The following is an 11355-nucleotide window of genomic DNA, read 5'->3' as shown; positions in this document are numbered from 1 at the left end:
ATGTGTCATGCATGACCGAATCAGTTTGACTCCTTGTAAGCTAAAGACAAGGCATTACTTTTGATCAAAAAGAATAGACAAGGCATTACCCAGTCCATTGACACGTGGTTTCCTCTCTCTCTCTCTCTCTCTCTCTCTCTGTGAGAGCCATGTGGATACGTTATAAATACCACCTCTTTCCTTACTTCAGTGACTCAGCTCTCTGTTACTATCCTTTCAGTCTTGAACAGAGAGGTTGACAATGAGCACAGAAGGAGCAACTGAGAACTGCTTAGCATGGGCAGCAAGGGATGATTCTGGATTTCTATCTCCCTATACCTTCAATCGCAGGTATGAATGAAGCCCAATATAGTATCTCTGCTTCTTAATTCATTTCTTCTGATCATCTGGTGATAAGAACTGAAACTTAGTTTTTTGAATCATTAATGGAATAATGAGTTTCAAATGTAGAACAAAACAAAACTTGGAGACCCAAATGTTTTACAAGAATAATCAAAACTATTTGCACCTCCCAATTTCATAATTTGCTTCCATTGTTATTATCTTGTTTTTCTTGGAGATCTGGAAGAACTTGGGTGATGGATACAAGGGTTTTGTGCAAAGTCCAAACCTACATTACTGAAACCTTTGAAGATTTTTTAATCTTGATTCAGGTTTTTATTATAAAATAGATATGAAGCGTATTTATGTTTGGAGCATTAATGTTAGAAACCTTGAAGAATCTTTCCCTTCCCAAAGAATTTACATTAATTTATTGGGGCTAAGCAGAGGAAATACTAACTGGCCTTCTATGCTTGTTCTATGTACTTGTTAAGTACTAAATAACCTTCAGAGTGCTTGATCTTATTATAATGATGATGGACTGTTGCATCAATTGCCTTCTAATTCGATACGAAATCTTTTGAAACCCATACAGGGCTGTTGGATCTGATGATGTTTCTGTTAAAATAACACACTGTGGAATATGTTATGCGGATGTCGTGTGGACTAGAAATAAATTTGGAGACTCAATGTATCCTGTGGTGCCTGGGTATGCATAGTCTATTGTAATATTGTTCAAGTTAAAAACTTATTGAGCAGAGTACATGTTGATTTGAAATCATGATTTCACATTGTTTCTGTCACAGACATGAGATTGCTGGAATTGTCTTGGAGGTTGGTTCCAATGTTCAAAACTTCAAAGTCGGTGATCATGTTGGAGTTGGAACATTTGTGAACTCTTGCAGAGATTGCGAGTATTGTAATGATTTTCTAGAAGTTCACTGTGCTAAGGGAGCAATCCGCACTTTTAATAGCGTTGATGTCGATGGTACAATTACGAAAGGTGGATATTCCAGTTATATTGTGGTTCTTGAAAGGTGAGATATCATACATGGATTCAATCTCAATCCCATTTTTTTCCATTTGACTGTTTTCTAATAGTTTTGCATCATATCATAAGTGAATTTTGTTATCTGAATCCTTTTCATCTTCGTGAAGTCTTGATTTAAAGTCTCCTCGCTTTTATGATCAGAATTGTGCTTTCCTTAGAGCCATAAATCATCTCTTTTTCCCATTCTAGAACCTAGATGAGGCAGAAACAGAGACAGACAATGAATAGCCCTGCTAGCCAAGCAGGAAGAACCAAAACAGGACTAGAAATTAGTAAGGGTTCACCAGTTCTATCTTAGACCAACATTAATCCTTTAAAAAAAAAGAAATTTTTGTAAAAACAATAGAAGTGTATCCACACCATTACATTAGAATCTCTTGAAATTAGTTCCAAATCTCTCGACTCTGGTTTTCAAAACCCCTTCTACATAAAAGAATATTTTATCCTCCTTGAATCTTCTGATGCTTCAAATTGGAAAGTTTTTTCAAACGTCTATTTCCATAAATTAAATCCTTGCCAGTGCTTAAGTAACTTAATGAGCAATATATGAGATATCGATTTCCTTAATATCACATGACCACTACAGTGGAAAAGGAAATCATGTTCAAGTGTAAACTGCATCATTTGCACTAATTTTTGCAAAACCAACAGTGTTGATGCAAATATAAGGAACAAAGAAAAGCAACATCCAATTTTTGAATGCATATTCTTCTGCCTTAACCTGTTTTCTACTTTGTAGTATCAATGATTTACCTTATCCAATATTGTTGAACTAATACCCTACTGCCAAAGGAATAAATTGTGTTGTTGCTTAATCTACAGGTACTGTCATAAGATACCTGATAACTACCCTTTAGCTTCAGCAGCGCCATTGTTATGTGCTGGAATTACGGTTTACACTCCCATGATGCGCCATAAGATGAACCAACCTGGTAAGTCTCTTGGTGTGATTGGGCTCGGTGGCCTTGGACATATGGCTGTGAAGTTCGGAAAGGCATTTGGGCTAAATGTCACAGTTTTAAGCACAAGTATATCCAAGAAGGAAGATGCTTTAAATCTCCTTGGAGCAGACAAATTTGTGATCTCATCAGATAAGGACCAGATGAAGGTAAAGACATAAATTGCATCATCTGGGATTTTTCTCATGCTTGATAGAATTTTATGAAACACTAGCAATGCAAATTCCTCTAGTTTAAGTGTGTGTTTGCTGAGGTAGTACTCAACTAGTCTTTTAAGCCAGTATTCTGTGCCTGTCTCTCTTTCCTTTACAGACCTTAGAAAAATCCCTGGACTTCATTATTGACACTGCATCCGGGGATCATTCATTTGATATGTACTTGTCACTCTTGAAGACTGGTGGTGCTATGGCAGTGGTGGGTGTCCCAAGTGAGATCAAGTTTCATCCTATAAACCTTATTCTAGGTACCTTCACTCCTCCTATCCTCTGAAAATAAACTTGGAATTGGTCATGCAATGCGGCATTCAATACATTAAAGCATGAATGGTAGTTGATCAAAGGAACTGAAGCATAATGTGTGAATAACTTGCAGGTATGAGAAGCATCTCAGGAAGTGCCACAGGTGGTACTAAATTGAAACAAGAAATGATAGATTTCTGTGCTGCCAACAAAATATATCCAGAGATTGAAGTCATTCCCGTTCAATACGTAAATGAAGCACTTGAGAGGATGATAAACAGTGATGTGAAATACCGTTTTGTGATTGATATCGAGAACTCCTTGAAGTAATATCGCAATTAGAAATTGTAGCTAATCACTTACAGCTTTTTATTGAAGGAGCAAGCCATGCATCTAACATCATGATGACCTTATCCAGCTTGTTAATAAGAATTTTGGGAGAGAGAGATGGTTCTTTTAACAGTGATGGGATGGATCCCATATCTACACTGTAACAGTTTGTATTTTGTAATAAGAATTTTACATGGTTCATAGAAAGCAATAAAGTGTAACAGCTTCTATACTTTAAGCTACTTCTAGATATACCTACCTGATAAATGGTATTAACTAAAACTCTTATGTGAAGGTGTAACAGGGTCTACACATTAAGCAATTTCTAGATATACCTAATGAATGGTATGTGATTGATCAAAAGAAGTAATGTATGTAAATCTGGCAGGCAAAAACCCCAAGGGACAGCTCAGTTGGCAAGGAATATCCCTGAGAAAGCAGAGGTCCTAAGTTCGACTCTTCTCATCCCCTTGGGAGCACATACACGAGGTTTCAATAAGTTTCATGGTTCTAAAAATCTTATGTTGATCTTAACATTTTACAATCAACATATTTTTTTCTTCCTATTGATCAGAAGCATCCAGTAGCGCCACACCAGTAGAAACCCAAAACTCTTAAGGGGGGAAGGGCAGGGTGTTAGCACAACAGTGGCATCGAGTTCTGCTTGTAACTCAATAGAGGCTCGTGAAACAAAAAGAAGATGTATACGCATGAGATATCCAGCAACAAGAAAGAAAGGGAATAAATAGAGGAACTCTCGATCATTTGCTGTTCTTGGATATGATATGAAAGGGCGACTCCTCTGTATCTCATTGATTGTTGAGGAGGCCTCTTTCAAAGTAATAATCTGTTTGGTTTGTTCAAAACAAAATTACAGCAATATGATCATTTACACGAGCGCAAGAGAGAGAGAGAGTTGGAAGAAACAATTACCACCCATATTTGTTGATAATATAATTTTACAACCAAGAGATTCCATTACTACAACAAATACGATCATTTACACAAGTGAAATGTGATCAAACTGTCAAAGTCTCATTCTTCTGCTTCTAATAATGGCCTGTGATGGAACCCATTAAAAGATTATGGTTTGCACCAAACTTGAAGATTCTCTACAAACTTTGTGGCAGGCTAAAGCCAGACTAAGCTTCAGAAGCGCATCTGCTTAGATTATCTTTCTTCTGGCTTCCTCGTAAAGGAATTAGCCATTGATGAGGTATAATGTTGCAGAGTGTCTTTGACACCACGAACAGGTTTCTTCATGCTTGCAATCAGCCACTGGTAATCTGATAATGTAGCTTCTGTCAATGGCTCCAGAAACTCACACCTGGATAATATTTCGGGTGGAGGTACCCCAGCAATGAGATTTGTATCAAGCTTTGGTCCCCTAGTTAACTCTTGAGATGCTTCACATGAAGGTTCTTCAGGGGCAATGGGAGATGCACCTGGGACTACTTCCTGTTTGAAAGGTAATGCTCTTGCAACTTGCAAACAAAATTCCATCCATTGGTAGATTAATGGGGAAGGACCTCTAACTCGCCCACCAATTCGATCTGTAGAAAATCTAGATGCAGAAGGAATTGCCTGCACAGAGCCTACATTTATGTTTTCTTTTGTATTTGCAGTAGGAAAACAGCAGTAGCCAGTGAAGCGCAATGTTATATAGGGGTGAATGGATCAAACCTAGAAAATTTAGAATTCTAGTGGGTGTTCTGTCCAGGCCCAGGACACTACAGAAAGGCCATTATCCACTTATTCTACTAAATGAAGGCTCTAACTAATCATCAAAAAGAAACATTGGAATTGTAGCATGAATAAACCTACTCAACAAATGTAAGGGACATAATTGTCCTTTTACTAACAGCCAGGTACATATGTGTCATATCTACAAAGTACAGGGGCAGATGGAAGAATAAGAAGAAAAAAAAAATTAAAACAGGGCAGAAACAGAGCATCCATCTTCTCGGATATTCCCCATTCAAATATTAAAATTTTTTAAGTCATGCTATGCAACTTAGGACAAAATTTTGGTCCAATTTCATTCAAGTCAGCTGTGTGGTCAGCCAGCTCAGTCTGGAGGAGATTTAGCAAGTTCAAGCTCAATAGAAAGAACTGCAAGCTTCAAGCTCAGATATTGATTTCTTCTTCAATTCTTCTTCTTTTTGTTTTCTTTCTTTCTTTTTTGGGAAATTTACAGATACCACCCCTGAGGTTTGACGAAAGGATATTTTCACACCCCAGTTTTGGAAAATTCTGCGTACCCCCCTGAGGTTTGCAAACAGTAACAAATAAGCCCATTCCGTCAGTTCATGACTAACACTGTCAAAAATTAGACTGGAACTGACGGAATTACCCTTTTAAGAAGAACCCAAAAAAAAAAAAAAAACAAAACCTGCAACTCATCTTCCCCAAAATCGATTGGGGAAGATGAGTTGCAACCTTCTAAACCTCTTTTATTTTATTTGTCTTCTGTTTCTTTATTGTTTCTTTCTTCCCTCCCCTGTTCCTCCTTCCTCTGTGTGTGTGCGTTTGTGTTTTTGCTTGCTAACTAAGTAAAGAGAAAGAGAAAGAGAAGAGAAGAGCATAGGAGTTTAAGGAAAGAGAGAAAACAGGTGGTGTGGGCAGGAGACCCGATGCAAGCGCGAGAAGTGAGACTTGGGATTTGATGCAACAATGTCGATGCCCAGCTCGAGGCAACTATGGCAGCAAAAACAACCACCACCATCACCACCCTGTTACATCTACAACAATATTCACAGAACCCCCACCTTCGTCGTTGCCATTGTTGTCGTTGTCTCAATTGCATTAGCATTTCATGTCGGATCATCAGAAGCTGTTACCGCCGGGAACCATGAAGCACTGGCACTGCTCTCATGGATACATGATTCTACTGTATCCTCTGCCTTCCACGACTGGAACCCACAAGACCCAAACCCTTGTAAGTGGACTTACATCTCTTGCTCTGCTCATGGCTTCGTCACCCAAATTACTATCAAATCCATCCAGCTCGCCCTCCCTGTCCCTTCCAATCTCTCCTCCTTCGCTTTCCTGGAACAGCTCATTATCTCCGATGCCAACCTCACAGGAACTATCCCTGCTGACATTGGAGACTTCCCTTCACTCACAGTCCTCAACCTCAGCTCCAATAGTCTCGTGGGTAGCATTCCTGCAAGTATCGGTAAGCTGAGGAACCTCCAAGACTTGATTTTGAACTCGACCTCGAGCATCAAAGGAAAGACAGGGAGTGATGGTGAACAAATCAAAGTTTAGGGTTAGGGTTTGAGGGTGGAGCAAGAGTGATGATGAAGATGGTGATGATTCGGTTCAGGCAAAGAGGTGTTTTAACGAATCAATGCGGTGCTGGGATGGTTGCAACTCATCTTCCCCAATTGATTTTGGGGAAGATTAGATGCAGGTTTTGTTTTTATGTTTTTTTTTTTTTTGGGGGGGGGGGCTCTTCTTAGAAGGGCAATTCCGTCAGTTCAAGTCTAATTTTTAACAGTGTTAGTCATGAACTGACGGAATGGGCTTATTTGTTATCGTTTACAAACCTCAGGGGGGTACGCAGAATTTTCCAAAACTGGGGGGTGAAAATATCCTTGCGTCAAACCTCAGGGGTGGTGGTGTGTAAATTTCCCTTCTTTTTTTTTTGGTTCAAATTATATGTGTTAGTGTCATTTTGATTACACCTTACCTATTAGGGTCGGTTACGTTAGTTTGTTATGTTCACAACAAAGTCCGAACAGAAATAGGAGTTCTGCTAGTTTCAAACACATTTCTACTTTTGTTCCAGTTCTCTTTATTTTCCCCTTTTTTTTGTTTTTTTTTTTTTCTGCCGGGGGCGGGCGTAGGGGAGTTCAGTTGTTCTCTAATTGGCATTAGAGACATTTGGTGTCCTTATTGAAGTCTAATAAGAAGAGAAAATAGTATTTTTGAATCCTATCCTTTCAGTAGGAATTTTAGGTTTATTCTGGCAGGACCCATAATCTATACAAGTGTCAATGAAGTTTTTCTTCCAAGGCCCTGTTTGGTTGCAATGTAAAAGGAGTTAAAACAGAGCTAAAATGGAAACTTTTTGTAATCATTACCAAAAATGATTGTGTAACTAACCACAAAACATTCCAAATCTGGTTACTAAGTTTTACTATATTTTGCAATCAAATGCCTTGGATTTAAAAGAAAAACAAAGATTTGAATAGAAAATTTTCTGGACCATATATCATAAGAATTTAAGGTAGCTCCACAATCATGATTATAAAAGTTTGAGAAAATGATGTACACACTAGCAATATATATTGGAATCTTACATATGAGCACATTATTGACCATAGGATGGAGAGGAAAACATCTCATTCATTTGATCTAGCGCCTTTTGCATCACCCACAATCCATTGCCACTTCATCCTCCATATTTCGCTCTCCTCTTCCTCTACCATCACCACCCCGTTGCCATTGGGCCATCGTTGCTAGCCCGTCACTGATGGCTGTTAGAACACACCCTAGCAACCTGCATATCTATAACCCCACCAAGCTCTAGCTCCCAAACCCTCCTCTGGCGCTGCAACCCACACCCCACTGCCCCCTGACCCTCCACCCCCTAATCTCCCTCCCCCCTCGCCTCCCAGCAATGCCCCTCCCTGCTAGCTACCCCCACCCCACCCCAGTCCTGCAAGTACCCCGATCTCTCCTCCCTCCGCAAGACCACCACACCCCTTGCTCACCTCCAGACCACAACTCTCTGTCGAAAGACCCATTTGCAGCAGCCAACAAGGATGGCCGCAGTTTGACTTTCAAAGCTCCAGTCTTTCCCGTCTGCCACACCTTCTTAACCGTTACAATCCAAATCCCACCCACCCAATGCGCCCCTTCCATTTCTCCATCTCCTCATCCATTTTTTCCTCTTTTTCTGATCTCTCATCTCTCCATTTAAGAAGGAAGAACAAGAAGAAGAAGCAATTGAAATAGCCAATCCAATTTCCCAATTTTCCCTTCCCATTATATCAATCTCATCAGCATCTGAATCCCAAATACATGAAAATTTTCAAAAAGATGACGATATCACCCATGATGATGACGATGATGTCAGTCTAGAACGCCTACGTGCGCCGTTGAAATGGATGGAGGAAGAATCTGATTGAAGCTATGCGGGAGTGTGTTGAATCGCCACTTTAGAGAGGGAACAGAGTTCATATATTTCAAAGCTTCAATCTTTACTGATGATGGTGGTGGCTCTGTGCAGGTGATAGGAGATTGCGAGGGGGCTGATGAGCTCTGTGGGAAGTGAGAAACAGAGGGAGGTTGTGCGGGAGAGAAAGGGTGGGGGTGGGCGGGTGGGATGGATCGGGAGCAGGGGAGATAGAGAGAGGAGAGATGCAGGGCTGCAGGTTGCAGCAGTGAGCCAATGGTGGGGGAGAGAGAGGGGGAGATGCAACGGCACAGGGGGCAGTGGCGGTGGAGGGAGAGAGAGATACACCACTGGATGGATGGATTGTGTTAACAAAACAGAATTTTATGAATGGCTTGAATGATCAATGTGATCACTAAGACCTCTATTTATAACTTTCAATGAGAGAGGCAGAATTACAAGTAAGTCCCTACATAGCCGACTTTGCTAGCTATAGGGGAAAAACAGAGAAAAAAAATACCCAATACCCTTATCGGACTCAAGTTGGTGCATAGATATCGCACATGCCCAACTTGACTAAACTAGTATGAAACAACTTTCCACTTAGCTCTTTGGTGAAGACATCAGCAAGTTGATCACCGAACTTCACAAAAGGTATACAAATCTGCCCATTCTCTAACTCCTCCGATGAAGTGCCTGTCAATCTCCACATGCTTGGTACGGTCATGTTGCACTGGATTGTGGGCAATGCTGATTCCTGCTTTGTTGTCATAGTACAATATTATTGGAAGATGAACAGAACCACTATTATCTTGGAGTAAACTCTGAAGCCACAATAGCTCACATATGCCATGGGCCAAAGCACGGAACTCAGCTTCAGCATTGGATCTTGCCACCACATTTTGTTTTTTACTGCGCCATGTGACAAGATTACCTTCTACAAACGTACAATAACCTGAAGTGGATTTCCTGTCAGGATTACCATCCCAGCCAGCATCAGTGCAAGCCTCAATACAAAGATGATCATGCGGAGATAGGAAAATCCCTTTTCCTGGAACTGACTTCAAGTAATGTAAAATGCGAAAGACAGCAGCCATATGTGTGGAGTAGGGATCATGCATGAACTAACTAACCAAACTTACTGGAAATGCAGTGTCCAGTCTAGTGTGGGAGAGATAATCAATTTTCCCACTTGTTAGTCCATTGGAGTGTGGAATATTGTTGTCATTGTTGGCAACGTATTTGGTCATAGTGGTGTTGTGGCAGTAGCTATTGGTGGTTTGGAAGAGCTGAAATGGTCAAACAGTCACCTACACAGCTATAAGGGTATTTTGGTCATTTGGCAGGGTTACAAGGGTACCCGCACTTGAAGAACACCATTTAACAGCATATTAAGTCCTTATATAGTGTTTGGCAATGGGGCGAAGCAGCAGGTGAAGGTTTCATACTGTTAAAGTTGTGATTTCACAGGTTCATGCAATGACAGTGACTTTAAGGTCAATTTTGGAAGGCTTAATGGAAATTCTGGGTGAAGTGGTCTTCACGAGAAATGAAGTTCGTCGAGTCGCGGTTCCAACGCAACTGGTCTCGCATCATTTGAATATTGGACGAGAAAGTTACAGATATTTTTATGTCGATGTGCGAAAACGGAGCAAATCTAGAATAGGCAAAAGTTTATATACTTAGCCAAAATTTTTGGCTTATCTTTAAGTGTTATACTGTAGACAGACGTTCTCCATTGTTTTGTTAAAACTCCAGAATCTCCTCGAGCGTCGGATCGGTATCTTGCATCAGATTTGGTTCATTAAAAGAAAAAGAAAGAAAAAGGAAAAAAGGAGGAAATAAAGGAAATAACTAATGTGTAGTGAAGTGTGATGTTGGCATGACATCACCCGCAATTCTTATGAAGGAAGAGAGTGTGAAAATCTCTAACGCGTTTTTCCTTTTGTGCACAGTTTGTCACGAAGAATCTCTTTATTTACGGATTTGCCACTGGTTACTAATTTTTGGAGCATTCAACTGTGGAAGGCCGTATCTTGGCCATCCGATGTCCAAATGGGATGAAGTTTTTTTTGAAATTGGGTATTTTTTCGAGAGGAAGCCATTGGAAGAAGTTGCAGCATCGTTTGAGCACAGATAGTCGACGATATTACTGTTTTATGCTCGATGACACCATATTGAAGATAGTTTGAGCAGTGGAGCGTACATAGACACGTACATAGACACGATTTCTATGTGTCAGAGGCTTCATGATTGTTGGATTACTCTACAAGAGGTAATCCCCAATTGTAAATCCCCATTGTGAGTTTCTAGGTTGCATGTTTAGTTGAAAAAAAACCTAGTTTGATTGTAAGCCAATATTGGTCATTGTATTGGGGGATTTGGTTATGTTATTTGCAATTAATTATTGTAACTCTGTCAAGTGGGGGCTTGTACAAAGATTGGGGTAGTTGCCCTCGTTTGTGTTGTTGCACAAACCGAAGCAGGGATTGTAGTTCCTGGGCTGTTGTTGCAGTCAAAAATTTGAGTAGCGTATTGAGCAATATACGAAACCCTGGGTAGGGTATTGCTCCGTGGACGTAGGCAGTTTGGCCGAACCACGTAAATTTGGTGTCTTGTCTACTTTACTTTCATTGCATAAATTGGAGTGTGTTTGATCTGCAGAGTGGGGTGCATTGTCTGGTAGACCTGGCCACACAGTGGTTGCGAGGTGGACGTGCATGTGTGTTGTGGAATTGGTAATTACGGGATTGCCCCGGCCAATCAGGTTTGCTTGAAGTCTTCTGCATCAACGTCAACACAGGGTTGGAATTTAGGGATTATTTTTTAAGAACACTGATTCACCCCCCCCCCTCTTAGTGTCAACCTGGGATCAACACCACTAATCGTTGATATCGACCCTTATCAACCAGATCACCATCCTTCTCTTGCAGACGAGTAGTAGCTTCCAGAGGAGTGTCACAAGGATGACAACCTAACAAACCAATCTCTGAGAGTAGGTCTAGAACATAAATCCTTTGGAAGAGAAAAATGCCTTTGGGAGAACGAGCAACTTCAATCCCATGGAAGTACCTTAGCAATCCTAGATCTTTTATTTCAAATTCTCATCCC

General features: G+C 40.4%; 2 protein-coding genes across 5 annotated transcripts in view; one reads left to right on the top strand and one right to left on the bottom strand.

Annotated features, from left to right (window-relative positions):
- The first annotated feature begins 202 nt into the window (after positions 1-202).
- LOC122646095 (probable cinnamyl alcohol dehydrogenase 1) lies at positions 203-3130 on the top strand. Its single transcript, XM_043839575.1, has 6 exons — positions 203-330; positions 917-1030; positions 1128-1358; positions 2195-2480; positions 2644-2794; positions 2923-3130. Exons 1-6 carry the CDS (start codon positions 242-244, stop codon positions 3117-3119), a joined length of 1068 nt encoding a protein of 355 aa, XP_043695510.1. The 5' UTR covers positions 203-241; the 3' UTR covers positions 3120-3130.
- An 878-nt stretch (positions 3131-4008) lies between these two features.
- Positions 4009-11355, bottom strand: part of LOC122646094 — a 28469-nt gene continuing 21122 nt past the window's right edge. For 3 of the 4 annotated variants that reach the window (XM_043839570.1, XM_043839572.1, XM_043839573.1), the window contains exon 7: positions 4018-4703. In XM_043839570.1, the coding sequence (XP_043695505.1) occupies positions 4290-4703 (414 nt within the window). In that variant the 3' untranslated portion in view covers positions 4018-4289. Of the gene's footprint in view, positions 4704-11355 lie in introns of all 4 variants that reach the window. The other variant, XM_043839574.1, reaches the window with a different exon arrangement.

Source organism: Telopea speciosissima, chromosome 11 (assembly GCF_018873765.1).
Source record: "Telopea speciosissima isolate NSW1024214 ecotype Mountain lineage chromosome 11, Tspe_v1, whole genome shotgun sequence".
NCBI lineage: Eukaryota > Viridiplantae > Streptophyta > Magnoliopsida > Proteales > Proteaceae > Telopea > Telopea speciosissima.
The sequence above is the reverse complement of the archived record's forward strand: the minus strand, read 5'-3'. Positions and strand labels throughout refer to the sequence as shown.

Excerpts from the sequence above, each read along its gene's own strand:
- LOC122646095 (XM_043839575.1), top strand. The coding sequence starts at position 242 with ATGAGCACAGAAGGAGCAACTGAGAACTGCTTAGCATGGGCAGCAAGG. Across the intron at positions 331-916 it reads CCCTATACCTTCAATCGCAG|GGCTGTTGGATCTGATGATG; the intron begins GTATGAATGAAG and ends AAACCCATACAG. Across the intron at positions 1,031-1,127 it reads ATGTATCCTGTGGTGCCTGG|ACATGAGATTGCTGGAATTG; the intron begins GTATGCATAGTC and ends TTTCTGTCACAG.